The sequence below is a fragment of the Chinchilla lanigera genome, unplaced genomic scaffold, assembly GCF_000276665.1.
Source record: "Chinchilla lanigera isolate Chin_1 unplaced genomic scaffold, ChiLan1.0 scaffold00110, whole genome shotgun sequence".
NCBI lineage: Eukaryota > Metazoa > Chordata > Mammalia > Rodentia > Chinchillidae > Chinchilla > Chinchilla lanigera.
In genome coordinates, this window is record NW_004955511.1 from 598,040 (window position 1) to 616,122 (window position 18,083).

The window sequence follows — 18,083 nt, forward strand, 5'->3', positions numbered from 1 at the left end:
ATAAATTTTTATATATAGTATGTCATTTAAAATACCTAGTGTTTCTCAAAAAGCTTCCAACTCAGAAAAAGAATACAAGGAACAAGGAAAGTATCATTTAACACCTGGAATATGAACCATAAGCTGACTTTAGTAGATATTTCTCTTTCTCTGCTCATACATGTTTTTCCTGCTTCAAAATTTTATGCATCTCTATTTACCTCTGATAAGAATAAAATGATACCTATCATTAAAGCAACTTACTAAAGACAGGCTTTCTTGACGTCGATATTCTCATTGAGTACATCCTTGTCTTTTTAGGAAACCCCATGCACTGTCTCCCTCCAAGCTAAAACGGTGTAACACAGTTCCCATTTCTGTAAAAGCACTGAGGTACTCTTACAAATTTGAAGTGAATAAAGGAGACAACTAATGACACTTCCCGACAGCTAACATACTTAGAAAGAGCATAGAGATTCCCTTGGGGAAGAGACAAACCTTGCTTCTGTATTTGATGCCCTTGTTTATTTCTCATCTAAATGTTTGTCTCTGGAGACACAGCCTCTGGAGAATCCTGAGAGTTTATTGTCATGAGGTTTAAACAAAAAAAAAATCAAAGGAAAATAACTTTGTTTTTTGTTACTTATAGTATAATTTGTTGCAAATCACTAATATGGTATATTTAGTCTTTAAAGCAAACTAGCAAACTAAAAAACCAGAAAAGAGAAAAGAAAGAAGGAAAAAATATATATACATATACACACAGGATAGCTAATCTAGTTGTACTACTGACTTTTATTGCTCTGTTGAAACGAGCAGTTAATGTTTAAATGTTCAGTCTTACATGTTTATATTTGTTTATCTGAGTACCCATATTGAAGATATCAATATGTAATACAACAACCATTGTTAATTTCCTATCACCTTGTCTGAGATTCTGTATTGCCTGTATTGTTTTTGTGTTATTTTCTAAGTGTATGTGTGTTTGTTAAGAGGTTTCCATTCTTTTATCTTTAAAATAAAAAGAAAATGTAATAAGACTCTTATCTTTGTAGAGAGATGATACTTTTGAAAAACACAGCTGAAGGCCATGTGCTAATGATTAATTTTTAAACTATCGATTATCTTGTATTATTATGTTGCAGTTCTAAATAGTAATAGCCTACATTGTTTTTCCAAAGCTGTATGAAAGTTTTGGTTATGGAATTTGTGTATATAATATTAATTTCTTACCATCTTCCACTGTGTGGTTTCCTTAAAACTTTATGTAAATATTTTCATAAGTTGTGGAAATATATTTATTTATATTATCTCTGTGTATATATATATATCTGTATATATATATACATATATATCTCTGTATATATTTATACAGAGAAACAGACTGTGTACATATTACGGATCACATTTCATTTATTTGGTCAGACTAGAGAAGAATTCCAATGAAATTCTGTGAGTCAAACACTTTCAATCATGTAAGTAATGGCAAAAATGATTTAGTTCCATAATTTGTGATTTTTATTATCTCAGCAATTATAGTTCGAAACAACAAAATAAAAAATGAGTGACTCCTTGAGGTAACTAAAATCCAATTGTTCTTTTTTTTTTTTTTTTTTTTTTTTTTTTACAAAGGGAGAAAATCTCTTGTTTCGGACACAAAAGTTGAATTTATCTGAAAGGATTGTGATGAGAAATAAATATCAAAGTAGACTGAAAAAAGAATTCCAGGACAGCTCAGTCAATAAAGTTCTTAAATATTTTTGTGTTAACAGCATAGTCATTAAACTATGCACACACATATGACATACAGAGACAATTTTTAAAAAAAACTCAATTGGAACATGTAATTGCAACCCCTTCCTGGAAATCAACACGTATAAAAGAAAGTAGCACCTCAAAATGGTTGTTCAGCATGATCTAGTGGGATTCATCCCAGACAGTCAGGAATGTCTCAGCACATGCAACAAACAAAGCGATCCATCACATTAACTGCATGTGAAACAAGAACTGTATGACCATATCAGTAGGTGCAGAAAGGCATTTGATAAAACTCAATATCTCTTCATGATAAAAACCCTAAAGTTGTAAATAGAAGGAGCATATCATGCTATAATAAAGGCCATATAGAATAAGCCAACACTTAACATCCTCATGTGTAAAATGATGCTTTCTTTCTAAGATTTGGAATAAAAAGGATGCTCTATTGCACAGTTTTTTTTTTCAATGTAGTGATTGAACTCTTAAACACAGAAATCAGGCAGGGCAGAGAAACAAAGGACATTCAAAATTTAAGTGAAAAATTAAATTATTGCTATTTTTAGGTGATATGATATATAGAGAAAACTGCAACCATCAAAATTTAGGACTAACAAATTCAGTAAAGTTATCACACCCAAAAACTAATGGAGAAAATTAGTAGTATTCCTTAATACCAATAATTAATTATCTGAAATAGAAATCAAAGCAGAATTACATTTAAAAGATCTACCAAAAAACTAGGAATAGATAGATAACAAGAGGTGTAAGAGCTCTACAATCAGAAATTTAAAACACTGGTGAAAGGAACTGAAGGAATACAACATACATAGAGGAAAAGATATATCATGCTCATGGATTATGAGGATAATGTTTAAAATATTCACAAACACAAAGTTCTCTGTAGATATGATAAAATTCAGATAAAATTACTAATGATATTTTTCACAGATACAGAAAAACTCTATGGCACACAAAACAACCAAAATAGACACCATCTTCATCACAATGCACAAATCATAACTCGTTGCACTACCAGCCTTTAAAGAGTATTACACAGTGGAAGCCAAAATGTAACCAGACACTGGAAAGCCAGCCCCTTATGTCACACAAAGAAGCGGGCAGTAGTTTTTATCTATCCAAAAGATTCTATGTTGTATGTGTGTGTGGCATGTGGATTGTGTTATATTATTGAAAGATGTGAAGTATATATCCTTCCTCTTCCTAGCAATGCATTTATGCTAGATTAAAAATGATCAATAATTACCTGTGAGAATAAGTGGGTTGTTACATACTTCACAGTTCACTGGTTTTATGTGGAGAGAGAATGAATGACCTTTGACCTTGGGAGATTGAGCACAATAGAAAACACAATGATAAAGCAAAGGACAGAGGAAAGCTTACATAGTACAGGGAGTGTGACGGGGGCTCTCTCACCACTTCCCTCCACCGATTTGAGTTTTGGCGACATCCTGGGGCTAATCGTCCTTGCAGTCTTACATGTAACTTCATAGGAGTGAACTCAGGAACACGCATGCTTGTCGAAAAGCCTGGACTGAGACAACCTGCCTAAGTCTGTATTATGGTTTGTGTCTGGATGTTCCCCAAAGCCTCATGCAGTCATGGGGTGGGCTTCTAGAGTTTATGATTGATCCATGGTCCAATGCTGGGATAATGACTGTGAGTGCTACACTTACCCTAAGGCGGATAGTTTGCATACAATATAAGGCAGGGAAACAGTCTTGCTATCTGCCGCTCCTCCCTTCTTGCTCTTGTTGCTTTTGCTGTTTTCTGCTGTCATGAACTGTCACCCTCTGCCATGTACCACCCTGCCTTGGAGCCAGCTAAATATGGACTGAAATCACCACAAACTGTAAGCTAAATAAACTTTTCCTTCCTTAATTTTGGGCATTGGGTATTTTGTTTCAACAACAACAAATAATAATTAAGACAGTCTTCTGCAATAAAAACAATAATTTTGAAGGCCTTATTTATCTGTGTGTGTGTGTGTGTGTGTGTGTGTGTGTGTGTGTGTGTGTTACTTCCCAGTAGCCTCAGCACTAGTTTTCTATCCTTGGCCACATTTTTCTCCATATGAACCTACCCTGAGCATTCCTCCCCGTGGTCTTCAATAAGTGTGGCTGCTTTTCTTTTACCACTGGATGTACACTGTGATGCACTACATATCGTATGCAAGAGCTGGAACCTATCTTTTGGATCCATCCCATGGTATCATACATATGTTTATTTACTGATTGTTTTACACTGTGTATCATTATCTTCAAAGTAGTTACACAGAGTACAAGACACCAACAAAAAAGTTTCTCCTTCACAAAGAAGAACCAAACAAATATTAATATGAAAATTTCTTTTCAATGAACAAAGAGAAAATAGTAGTATAAATGAAATAAGTCAGACATACAAGTTTTTCTCTTTAAATGGAAAACTCATAGTCTATATTTACCAAAGGGGAGCAAAAAGAAAAGTAGATAAAGAGGAAGTGAGGAGAGGTTCAGATGATTTCCCAAATTACCTGTTCTGTTGTTTCTAATATATTTTCATATATATGCTAATTTATTTCATTTAAACTGTTTATTTACTTTCAACCCATCACATTTTCTTAGCAAATAATCAGAATTTCCAACCTACCAAAGAAGGTTAAAATCAGTAGTGTTCAAATAAATAATATGGCTCATTCAGAATATTTTGCTACTACTATGGAAGGGCAAAAATTGTGTAGGGGTGCATGGAAAGGGGGAATCATATTTTATTAGATTTTCATCCAAATGGGCAGGTATGGTCCCAAGATGATATTTGATTAGATATATACATAATTTCATGGGAATGTACTTATTAATGTTCATTTAATTCTAAAATATATTTTCAAGTCTGTCAACTCTCATGCAGGGTCTGTCACATTTTCGCAGCTGATGCAACAAGTCTGTGGGCTCATCGTGGGTAAGAACACATATGGGACACAGAGCCTACTTTCATGATGTGTCAAATTTCTGGGGCTGACATATTATAGAGAGAATGGATGGTGACTTTGGAGATGCAGGTGGACAGGATCTGATGCCTCCGGAATCACTGTGAAAAGTTCTATAAAACTTTAAACTTTGGAAAGGTATACGGGCAGAAAGTTAGTGAACATGTCAACATGGGCAAGAATCAACAAACTGATGAACTGATTAGCTGTAGATTTGGAGACAAGAAAATCAAAAGACCACCAGAGAAGATGAAAAAAGCAAAGGGAATCTGCTTTTACTCATTCTGGGACATTCAATTTTTTGCAACTCTCTGTTACCTAGACTAACCTCCCCTTAGCAAAAGTAGAGAGTGGTGATGTTAGAGATGCTGTCAGTTTGTTTCCTATGCATATGAAGAGCAAGAGACTGGAGAAAACATTTTTATGTTATGTTAGCAAATTGGCAGAAGTTTAAATCCTGTGTCCACAACATTAATCAAAAGTGACTTAAAATTTGCTTCAAGTACAGAATAAATATGTTTTAACGATTATTCAAAGCATGCAACTGCGGGAGGTGTTGGCAGAGGTCTGTGTGAGATGGATGTGCAGAGATAAGGGAGTTTTGGGCTAAACACCCCAAACCACTTGGAAAGCAGGGTTGGAGATTTAAGACAGTCCACAGGGCACTAGTCCCAGTAGGATCAAGTACATTGCCATGAGGAATGAAAGCTCTGGCCCTCTCCTCCTCACATTCTGATTTATTACTTAGATTGACCCAAAGATCAGTGATGCAACAGAGCACCCTGGACCTTTTCCCTGTCCCCTAAGTGAATCCTGCACAGATGTAATTCTGTTTTCCTTTATCATTGCTTCGATAGTTCTATCAATAAAAACCCATAGGCGCTTCCATTCTGGGGCATCATTTCCTGAGACCTTTGCATCCTAACAGTTCTCAGTTAATGCAGTCCTCCTGGGCCCACTTGGAGGTTAAACTGGATTCGGACTCTGAGTCATCGCTCACCCTTCATGCCATGCCAGGATTGTGCACTGTGACATACAATCAAGTTTTAGAAACTTTTATGAAATAAGTTAAAGTTTTGAGGAGCTGGCAAAATGATTTAGTAAGCAATGTGGAAAGTAAACTTTATTTAGCTCTTAGATGTAGTATACACCTTAGATGAAAGAACAGTTCAACAATGAGTTTAATCAGAAGTTATGAGAAGACTGGTTTAGTATTCTCTCATTTTACTAGAACCAAAAAGAATTACTAACGGTGTTCCTATGCAAGGGCCCTCTGCAATACAGCTGCTTGCATCTGAGTTATTTAGCACTGCATTTCTTTTAATTTTGCCTCTCTCTCACACCTTTATATATATATATATATATATATATATATATATATACACACACACATTACAGACCAAATATTATTGATGAAAATATGAACACGTTAGTGTACATGTGCTGGTTTGAGGGATACTTTGCAAGGGAGAACAATATAATACAGAACACATATTTTGTAAGATTATTTATAGTAGTCACCCAAAGAATGATACATAAAAGAGTGCAAGAAATCTGTCCACATAACATAGACCAAGAATCCAGCTGAGGGCCTGGATCACATGACAACATCCTACATGAGTCCAACTTAAGACCTAGAACTCATAACAATGCTTCCCACAAATCCAACTGCAAGCCCAGAGTCCATACCAATATGTCATGCAGGCCTATTTCACGGATGTGCGCTGAGAAGGCCCAAAAGTCAGTGGTGGAATCTAGGAAGTCTGTGCCAGCAGGATGAAAGATCTGTGCTAGTAGGCTGAGTATCTGCACTGGAGCCAGGAAGTGACGCTCAGAAGAACCAGAGCTCTCCCAAGAGATACCACAGCCATCCTCAGCAACAGTGAGGTCCCCAGCTCCTCTGATCATCAAGATGGCTGAGTTTCCAACAGGAAAGCTCATGCAGAAAGCTTCTCCTGGAGACCGGCAGCACACCATCTTCCCCTCTGGAGCCAGGAAGAGACACTCAAATTGAGGACAAGAGCGCCTCCAAAGTAAATTAAAGCCACTCTCAGTGCCAACAAGGTCCTGAGCTCCTTGGAGGATGAAAACAGCCAAGTTCATCAAGAAAGCCAGCATGACGAGCTCCTCCAAAACAACCAACAGCTTCCACTAGCTCCGACAGCCTTTCTCCACTCCCAACAGCCAACTTCTCCTTCTCCAGTTCTGCCCCTTATGCTGCTGGCAACAATTCTCAGGTGGGCCTCCCACACCCAGCACCACGCTTACTCAGTTCAGCTGGGGGTTATAAATTGACCACCAGTTATCAATCTACTACAGTACACATGGGTGTAAAAATATATTTATTTATTTATTCCAATTGTGGAAAATATGTCTCAATTTCCCATAATTTGGCAATCATAAATAATTTTCATACACTTCACATAGTGACTTCTACTTCTCAGATTCTGAGTAAGTGTATATGTATTTGCTGCCCACTCTACTTGATGAATAAGACCGGTCACATTTTTTGACTGTGGGCATGTAGGTAGGAATTACACCAATAATGGACACTGAAACTCTTCATAAAAACAAGTGTGGTCATTGTCATTGCAATTTGGAATGTATTTCAGTAGATTTTAATGAGAAAAAGGAACGAAGGAACTTAGTGAATAATAGTAACTTATTTATCCCTATTTGAGGTGGGTCACACTGCTGCAGTTATATAGGAACATTGTGGGTGCTAAATATTCCACTCCAAGTTGGCATCACTCATTTATTCAGTGGCCTGGTGCTGGCAGTTGGTTGGGTGCCTTCATATTTCCTCAGTGGTGAGTTGCTTGTTTTGTGCCTTTCTGGGTTCTTCTCAGAGCACCGTTTGAAGACACTGAAGGTGGAGACCACAAGGCATCTTGGGACCTCGACTCCTGAATTTGCACAACAGTCTTCCTATCACATATTCCAGGTCAAGCAAATCACAATTCCTACTTAGTGGCTCTTTCAAGCCCTCTTGAGACCACACCTCTAAACTGCTAGACCTCATGGTTTCACTTACAGAAGTTTTAGCTAATGGATCACACAAGGTATCAGGGAGAAGAGCAACTTGCATTTCCACTTACTCTGGACCCATGAAATCTAGGTGTCAGAAAATGCTGGAGAAGCAGCAATGAACAGTGTTACATACTTTGAGCATATAACGCATTCTGGAAGATATTTCTTTATCCTTGTAAGGTATTGTCTCTGAGATTGTCTCATAACTAAGTTTAAAAAGGAGACCCCTTAAAAAAAAGTGACCCTAAAGTTCCAAGCACATTTTTTCAAAATCTAAATAGTAACAGAAGAATTTTCCTTCACTCCTTTCTCTCTCTTAGGGTCACTCTGGAATAGCATTAAAGTTTGGCAACTGTGGACTTACATGTGTAACACATCATGGGAAAGATTTGTAAAGAACACCCCGATTCTTTCTTTCATAATTAAGCTGTGATAGGGCATGTCCCATGAGGCCATGAATTCGGGCTTGGAGAAGCAGGAAGGAAAGCAAAAGTATTGGTCGTGGACATTTTGCTACATTTTATTTTGGTTTCCTGTCTTCCAACCTGGGAGTGCAGTTGATGGCTGTCCTGGCCCAATTTCATAGAATGGTAGGAGAGAAAACACCTACTCAAGACTGAAAGTACAGGTTACATAGCAAGTAATTGCTCTGGGACAATAATTCAGTCCTCGGTAGTGTCTGTTAAAATATCAGTCTGCTTCTCAAAAGCTGAATAGTTATCTACAGATGGAGTTACAGTATAATTTTAAAATACCGAAGGTCTGATCAGTAACTGATTACGTGGCTGACCCAACATTCTGAAAAAATTCTAATGATCAAATAACCATCAAAGACAATGACATATGCTTAATTTTATGGAGCATCCGCAGCTTACATTGTAAACTGAACTGGATATAAATTTCCCTCTTGATTTGAGATTTTCTAAAAATGGACAGTTTTCTGGGTAACTTTTGTAGATAATCGGAAGTAGATTGCCCATAATTTCCACCTGCTATGTTCAAAATCCCCAAGCTGACTCAATTTTGGAAGCAGTATTTAAGTTTTATCTTTTTTGTTAATTACAGCAGGCATTTTAATCATGTGCAAACAAAGCCCGAAAGTTAATTTCATGCTATAATTTTCTGCGTAATTTGGAGGAAATTCTACCCAGTAAGGTAGTGTAAGAGAACTACATTTACTTTAATTGCCTGTTGATGCTTACAAGGAATAATGTGGAGGTGATTCTCTAGAGCTAGAGTCCATGGGGAAATAACTGATATAATAACCTCAGCACTCCTGTTGCATGCAGCCTGTAGAGAATCAGGAAGCGGTAGCCTGTTTGTCTGTAGCACTTAACTTCATTTGCTTTTACTGTGGAATAATGACAATGTGATTTTCCATATTGTAACTGAGATCCTCTTGGATTTTCTTTTTTGGTTCAGTCTCTGTAAGCATTATCCAGCTCTGAGCCCAGTAATATTCAAGGAGGAAGCTCCCACTCATGGAAATACTTCATCTCAGGTCCACTGATAAACACTTCACAAAGAAAAGTGTAAATTTGCCATACTCTGAGTATATGAGCAATGAACTGGTATACAGACGTTTTATAAGAATGAGAAATAGTCTTGTGCAAACTCTTACCTGATTCTCCTGGGGACTTTTTATAAGACATTCAACAAGGGAAGTAGCCTTTAGGAGTAAGAATTGCTGGTGTAGAAATGCTAAACTCTTATATTCTAATATTTTGTTGCATTCTTAGAAACAGTCTTTCTTAATGAACTTAATTAACTTGTTCAAATAAGCAAAATGCATATACATTGTTGGAAGCAACTATTTCACATTTTTTGAGCATCTTCCCTAGTTGATATATTTATGTACAAACATTTTCTATCAGTTCTGTGAAGGAAGCCATGATAGAATTCTCACTTACTTCTATATATCTTGTATTTTACAGGAACAAACTTCTTCAGCAACACTCTTAGGTTTCACCGATTCCTCTTCAGATCTTCAGATTCCTCTCTTCCTCGTGTTCCTGATCATATACGGTATCACTGTGCTAGGAAACCTTGGCATGATAGTCATCATCCGGGTTAACCCGAAACTGCACACCCCCATGTACTTTTTCCTTAGTCACCTGTCATTCGTTGACTTCTGCTATTCTTCCATTGTTACACCCAAGCTGCTTGAGAACCTGGTCATGGAAGATAAAAGCATCTTCTACTGGAGCTGTGTGTGGCAGTTCTACCTGTCTTGCTTCGCTGTGGTGGCCAAGTCCTTCTTGCTGGTGGTGATGGCCTATGACCGCTTCGTGGCCATCCGTAACCCCCTGCTGTACACAGTCGCTATGTCACAGAGGCTCTGTGCTCTGCTCGTGGCTGGATCCTACTTCTGGGCTCTGTTTTGCCCCTTTGTGCTCTTTTGCTATGCTCTTCAGCTAAGCTTCAGTGGACTTAATGTCATCCACCACTTTTTCTGCGAATATACGTCCCTCATTGCGGTCTCTACCTCTGACATACACATCCCCCTACTGTTGCTTTTTGGCTTTGCCACTTTCAATGAGGTGAGTACTCTCCTGATCATCCTTACCTCCTATGTGTTTATTTTTGTGACTGTAGTAAAAGTCCCATCTGCCAGCGGGCGTCGTAAAGCCTTTTCCCCCTGTGCCTCCCACCTGACGGCCATCACCGTCTTCCATGGCACCATCCTTTCCCTCTACTGCGTGCCCAACTCCAAGAACTCTCGACACACCGTCAAAGTGGCCTCCGTGTTTTACACGGTTGTCAACCCCATGCTGAACCCTCTGATCTACAGCCTGAGAAGCAAGGATGTAAAGGATGCCTTCAAGAAAGCAGTAGACACAAAAGTCCCTTTTCACTGAATCTATCCCAGGAGACGTTTTCGACCCTAATAAGCACTGGGAACAGGTTACAGCTTTAGAAATGCTATAGTGGACGTTTGTATGTTTTTATAATAGATGAATGTGATGTTTGAATCAATAAATTCAAATCCTACAGAAAAGCCAAAGACATATAGTACTAGGATGAATTATAAGATTTTAGCTCATTCTATTTCTTGAAAGTCTCTCTCTCTCTCTCTCTCTATTTTTCTCTCTCTCTTACGCACACACACACACACACACACACACACACACACACACACATACATGCACACAGGAGTAGAAAGTACAAAAGATTCCACAGTGTGTGGTGCTTCAGGTATTAAAAGAATGATAGTAACTGTAACAGAATGTACTTTCCTAATTGGTTAACTTGCTTAACATTAAGTGCCTGCTTTTACAAGTTGTTTGTGCAGTGCCCCTGTAGTGCTGTGGCATTCTGGGAGACAGAAATGGGTATCCTTTGCAGTAAAGGGGAAATCCTTCTTTTCAGATACCTTCATTCTATGGGTTCTCTGAACCGAATGAATAATAAATTGTGGCAAATTAAGCAGTCACTGCATGCAGAGAAACACACCAGTAAGGACAGTTCCTTCTCTGGGTAAATAATGCTGCAGACACAGAAGAAAATAGTAGAGCAATAACTGGCATGACCTAAAAGAGGATTTTAACTCCTAATGATGTTGTAATTTTTTTAAATTTTGAGACACATTTTCTATGGGATTGGCTTTTAACTCATTGGGAAGCACACACTGGCATTCAACTTGAGATCCTCCTGCCTCAGGCTCCCAAGTACTGGGATTACACAGGCATGTGCGCTCACATATCCAGCTCAAAGCCCTTTCTCGAAAATGCATCTAAGGCTTTTAGTATGAGAGAGGTCGTAGAAAGTAATTTTCTCTTTCAGAAAGGACAATGATTGGAGTCATTTCAGTATTTCTACATAGCACTTGCATATTGTTAGTCAAAATTTGCACTTGTGGAATTCTCAGGTCTAGATATCTCTATAGGCATTGTCTGATCTTGATTATATACAATGAATATAATAAATATTTTATCTGAAGATACTGAGGACTTATACATTGAGATTCATGTTTCAACATTTTTGTGAATAACTGAACACAAATATCTGATATCAAACAAAGCATTAAAGCAAATTTGAATAAGAATGCTAACACTGAAGAATTTTAAATAAATTTTATGTTTCCATTATGAAAACATTGTCATATTGTGATGGGTATCTATATATGCATAAGATAACATTTTACTTCTTATTTCACAATTCAAAATACAGTTGTAAAACAAAGTTTGGAACTTATATTTCGCATACATAAAAATTTCTTTCTTAATACAATGGGAAATAAATGAAAATTCCAAATGAAAACACAAAAAAATCCCTACACATATAATACACAGCAGAAGAAAAATGACACTCCTGTGGAAAGAGATATAAGGTTTAATTAACCAATCTGTATACAAAATGTTAATAGAATTTACACATATGAAATGTTGTTCAACATGACTCAGAATAAAATTACGAATGAAAACTGCCTGGATCTCTTATTTCTCATGTATCAGGTATCATAAATTTAACAATTACTTCCTATAAATAAAACCATAAGGAAGAACACAATTATAAGCAGGATGAGATCAAGTTACCTAACCTATATGCAGACATCTAAAGCACTAGCAATGTTACATATGGACTGAAGCACTCCTAAAGCACTCACATTTCTGCGGCTCTATCCCAAAGACAAAGTAATAAATAAATAATTCATAAGCATTGCTTACAACACAAACAGACTTGAAAGTTGTATGAATTATGGGTCAAAATAAACAAATAACTGCAGGAAAGAAAAAAGAAGGAACACTTTTTTTGTTTACAAACTGTTACAGTGTGCTCCCACAAGATATTCTCAAGTGAATATGTTCAACCTTAGAAAAAGTCCTTGTGATAAAATGTGTGAAAGTGGAGGGAAGATTAAAAACAGTAATACAGATAGAAAAATGTGGAATAAAACAAGAAAAATAAATAGTCATAAATCAATAATTATTCGCTAACCAAAGTGTGTGGTATATGGTAAAGGTATTAATGATTTAAAGTAAGGAAAAATTAGTTGAAACTGTTTTCATGTTTGTCAGAAATTTAGGTTGAGGTTATGCTTTTCCTCTTAAAGCAAGTGTCACTAAAAATGATAACCCAATAGCAGTGAGAATCCTTATTCCTCAAATTTCCCTTAAAAAGATTTTCCTTTCCAGAACTGGGGATTCTTGGATAAATGTCAGATTTGAAGGGTAGATCGGAAGTTTGCCAGAACAGTGAGAGGATTAATTTTCCAGAAAGCTACGGTGGGAATCACAGCTCCGCAGATCACCTTGAAGCAATACTGGCGGTGACAGGAAATGATTGTTGCTGGTTCATAGTTAGAAAACAATCAACGCAAAATGCGTGTTCACTGCAATGATTTAAAGCTATCAATTATGTTGAAGTCTGGATACCAAAAATAAAATAAGCAAACCACTGATGATTATAAAAGATACTGATATAAAAACACTCTTCTGAAAATTGGGAAGCAAAAGAAACAAATATTTATTGTATCTTTCCTCTATAAAGTGTCTCTTCAGATCACCCCCAACAGGCAATGACAGGAAGTCCAGAAGAAATCAAGGAGGAAATATATATAGAATTAGAAAAATCAGGATTTTAGAACTGAGAATAAAAAATGGAATTATAGAAATTACTTTAAAGAGTATTAAAATCATCAAAAGAAAGTTGGTGGGATATTTCATGTGAACGAATGGAGCTAGTACCTGCATCTACAGACCACAATGAACTGTGGTGAAAGCTGACAGGTAACATGTGGTTTGGTTGTACCTGGCAGTGCCCACAAGCACTGCTGTGGAAATCCTGCTGAAGAGAAAAGAAAAGAGGAAGAGAAAAGAAAGGAAAAGAAAAGAGAAAGAAATGAAAAGAAAAGGAAAGGAAAGGAAAGGAAAGGAAAGGAAAGGAAAGGAAAGGAAAGGAAAGGAAAGGAAAGGAAAGGAAAGGAAAAAGAGAAAAGAAAAGAAAAGAAGAGAAAAGAAAAGAAAAGAAAAGAAAAGAAAAGAAAAGAAAAGAAAAGAAAAGAAAAGAAAAGAAAAGAAAGAAGGGGCTGGGGATTTAGCTCAGTGGCACAGCACCTGCCTGGCAAGTGCAAGTTTGTGAGTTCAATTCCTGGTACCGGAAAACAATCAAAAAAAAAAAAAAAAAAAAAAAAAAAAAAAAAAAAAAAAAGAAAAAAGAAAGAGAAAAGAAAAGAATGCACCAACTAATACAGATCCTTTATCAGAATGTCCTTGGGAAGGATTCATACAGAAAGGAGTTAAATGACCCCAAATGAAACAGTAAGTTACCTGCTGAGAATGTAACATTCTTCAAATGGTCCATTTTTTCTCCCAAGTCTTCTTAAACAAGTGTGTGATTATTTGTGCACAGAGAAGAGTTACATAATAAAAAAGAATTTAGGAATTGTAGCCATATTGATTTGGTTCTTGATTCAAATTCATTTTATATATATATAAATATATATATATCTTGGAAAACTTGGGAAATGTAAATAATGGATTGGGTCGGAATCATGTGCTATGAAAAATACATTTGATACAGTGTTGGTGCCTGTCTGTTACTGCAGCTTCTGAGGAGGCTGAGACAGGAGGATCACAAGTTCACCACCATCCTCTGCAAATGAATAAAACCCTGTGTCAAATTTCAAAATGATTATAGAAAGTAAAATTGAGCTTGAGAAGTAGCTCAGTGGGCTAGCATGCATAAGGCCCTGTATTTAATCCTCCATATGACAAAAACAAAATACATTTATGATTTTATACATATTAAATGTGATTTTATCAAGAGGTGGCTTTTTAGTTTGGTTTTAGTCTTGAGAATTGACCGTATCCTGTAGTGCTGAGCAATGTCTCAAGCTCTTTGGCATGAGTGTCTAACTGAGTGTTCATTTTATGAATGGTTACTGTTTTAAGTAAACTATTAATAACAAACTTAGTAAGATAGATTGAAAGAGAAATATAATATTCTACAAATGGGGTTGTGCTTTAGTGACCCTAAATTTATATGATTAAAGTCAGTCAGGGCCAGGGATACAGCTCAGCGGCACAAGCACCTTCCTGGCAAGTGCAAGGTCCTGAGTTCGATTCCCGGGACCAAAAAAAAGAGTCAGGCCCTCACTGTCCCTACATATTACCCGACTCTTCAGAACGAGGTCCACTCCGCACATGTGTTTGCCAGGCTGCACAGAGGGATATTTGGCCAAGAATACATTTGAGACTGAGAAAGTCAATACCCCAAACAGCTCCCACAGCATCTTGTACTGATGCTCGAAGCACTGATTGAAGTACGTCACTGTTTCCTTACAAGACTTTAAAGGACTGAAGTTTTATAATAACACTGACTTGGAATTACTCAGCAGCGATTCCTTAGTGAATGTATCCACCAGAGAGCTCCAGCCGTGTAGTCCTGTGCTTCTTTCTCATCCTAAGAAATGCTAATTTAGGGACATAAATACAACCCTGAAGGACACAGGCAGGTACATCCTTACCATCTTCCTTCTTTTTTGTTTCCAGCAGAACAGATGTCAGCTTGTGCTACCCTTACTATATATTCTTTTCATGCTGTTATTTTACAAAGAGCTGTGGAAAGCGACCAGCATCCCACGTCTGGCAGAGTTGCTGATATATGCGAATGTAAACTTTCATTTCAAAATCAGTGTCATGAACTCAACACTCTTCCTCTCAAGATGCTTCATAAAACTCACTTCTCTCATGAGGGTTCCTTACTGTGACCTTGTCTGACCTCTGTCTTCAAAATGACACTCCCGAGGCATGGGATGTGGTGCAGCTCTGTAATCCCAGCACACGAGGGGGCAGAACCAAGAAGGTGCCAAGATTGAGCTCAGTTTGGACAGTTTAGCAACTGACCCTGTCTCAAAATAAAAAGAGAGGGGGAGTGGCTGGATGTGTGGCTCAGGGTGAAGGCCTTGGTTACAGACCCAACCATCTCACACACACACACACACAGAAGAAAAAAGAAAAACAATGAAGAAGAAAGAGAAGGAGGAAAAATTCTTTAATTATATGATTTTTAGCATTATTGGAAAATAATACCTGTTTTTTTGTACTCTCCTTTAGATATATATTAATGAACAAAAGAGTATTCTCTTTCCTATGTCCCAGTATTGAGATAGTACCTGGATCAAGGTAAGTCTCTCATAAATATTTGTTTAATGAATGAATGAATGGATGGATGGATGACTAAATAAATAAATAAATAAATAATTATAATTATAATTATATAATCTCATTGTGCACTTTCTTTCTGACTCATATCAGAAAGCAAAGTTCATGAAATATAAATTAAGATTATACAATGTATACTCTTTACACAAAAAAATACACATGGATTTTGAACATGTTACTTAATGATTGGACATGCTAAAACGTCAAGGAAGCTACTTTCAAGATTTTATAGAGTAGAACAATTGAGAATAATTCCATCACAACTAATTTCTATGTGTTGTATTTTATTATTTCTATTTTGTTGAACTTGCCTAGAAAGATAAATCGAAAGAGTAGATTTGTTTTATTTCATTTTGATTGTTTATTTTTATTTTTTAAATTAGGAAATTATCATTGTGCTTACAAATTTAAATAAAAACTTACATAGAGACATTCAGAGTGTGTGTGTGTGCATGTGCGTGTGTGCACTCTCCTGCTTGCACTCTAATTTCCTTCATTTCTGGAAGGCTTGGTGGCATCCCACTTACAAGGAAGGTCATGCTTATCATTCTGAAATTATTCATGGTACATTTGGCACTAGTTAGCAATCCAGAAACTTGGAATATAGGAGTGTACTAAACCATTGATTTTCTACTTTCCTAGAAGTTTCATCCTAACAATGGCAAACAAACAACATATAATAAACACAGCAAAAAAGAATTTAAGAAATTGTGTTAAGTCCTTTGAACACTAATGTGGGCAGTCGGGTACCAGCGGGAGTACCCTATAGCATCTATAGCACCCTCACAGAAAGTTTTACGAAGGAGAACTATTAGAGAACAAATTCCAGGTTGTTAAGAAAGAGTGCGCTGACGTTTACAGAAATAATATTCAAATAATCTGGATGCAGGACACAGCAATAAGCACATGATAAGTAAAAGAAATAATAAATAAGACAGAGATTTAACAAAGATTAGGTCATTTCTGCAGTAGAATATTCACCTTTGTAAATATCTGTACTTTAACTCTCAGAAAAGCATGTCTCCATGCTGATGTGGAAGTCAGAGTTTCACAGTCTTCTAGGATGATCTGAGTGTGCATGATGGAGGAAAAATTTTATGGGATGTAATAGGCACTGAGTCAGTGTTTCATAATAATGATTATTATACCTACACCTATTTTCATAATTGAAATTGGGAGCATATGTGAGTAGTCAGGGGTCTAGGGAAAGTGCCGTTCATACATAAATTATTTCACAGAAAGTACTACTAGTGCTGCCGTAACTTTTATAGGAAATTCTCCCATTATGGCTAAAATTCACCTCTACATTTTCTCCTATGTTAGAATTGCATCAGATTTAGGTGACTAATTTTGATTGTTTATTTTACATCCTCAAGAGATTGAAGCAGTGCATTGTCCCCAGGGCTCTTTTCTCCAAGGCCTTAACTATAGATATAGGAACACAGACCTCACTCTCAACCAGGAGGGGTCCAGCTTTTGCCACCAACAGGTTTGTGCTAAAATTCTAAAGACAATTTAATATTAATCTTAAGACAGCAATCAATGTGAGAAAAATGAAAGAGCCTGGGGAAATGGAGAGTTCTTGAGAAATAAGTGTGATCAATCAAGGATCAGGAAGTTCACAGTTATGTAAATTCTGTATTAAAGGGTCCAGAGCTAAATTCATCTACAATCTCATGAAAAATTTGTACCTGAGAGGGGAATAGAAAAGCACTGAGAATTTGGGATTATGTACTATTTCATTATCATAAATTTTTGATGAGTAATAGAGACACAATCCGCAAATATTTAAGCAAAATTAGATGAACAATGATTGAATACACTGGTGAAAAAATTTAAAGGGACTAGCTTCAATTAACACTTAGAAAAGAGGAAATAAATGTGACCACTGGTACCAAAAATAACAATAACCCTATTAGGAGACAAGAAGCAACTGCAGGGAAGCAATTTATTTCCATTTTCAGGGAAGAAGATTTTAGCTACCATTTTTCCTGAGCTAATATAATGGAAATTTTTACCAGACATGTGATACTAGCACTTGAGAGACAAGATCCAATACATAAAATGTAACATTAGCTAATAACAAATTTTAATGCCTTAGATACATAAAATATGCTAGTAATGAAAAATGTGGTAATTGGAATATCTGGGTTGATGGATTGTCTTTT

At 36.6% G+C, this 18,083-nt stretch overlaps 1 protein-coding gene across 1 annotated transcript in view; it reads left to right on the top strand.

Moving 5' to 3' along the window:
* Window positions 1-10,608, top strand: part of LOC102004411 (olfactory receptor 5D14-like) — a 23,443-nt gene extending 12,835 nt beyond the window's left edge. The window contains exon 3 of the mRNA XM_013506359.1: window positions 9,685-10,608. Within this exon, the coding sequence (XP_013361813.1) occupies window positions 9,685-10,608 (924 nt within the window). The remainder of the gene's footprint in view (window positions 1-9,684) is intronic.
* The last annotated feature ends 7,475 nt before the right edge of the window (window positions 10,609-18,083 follow it).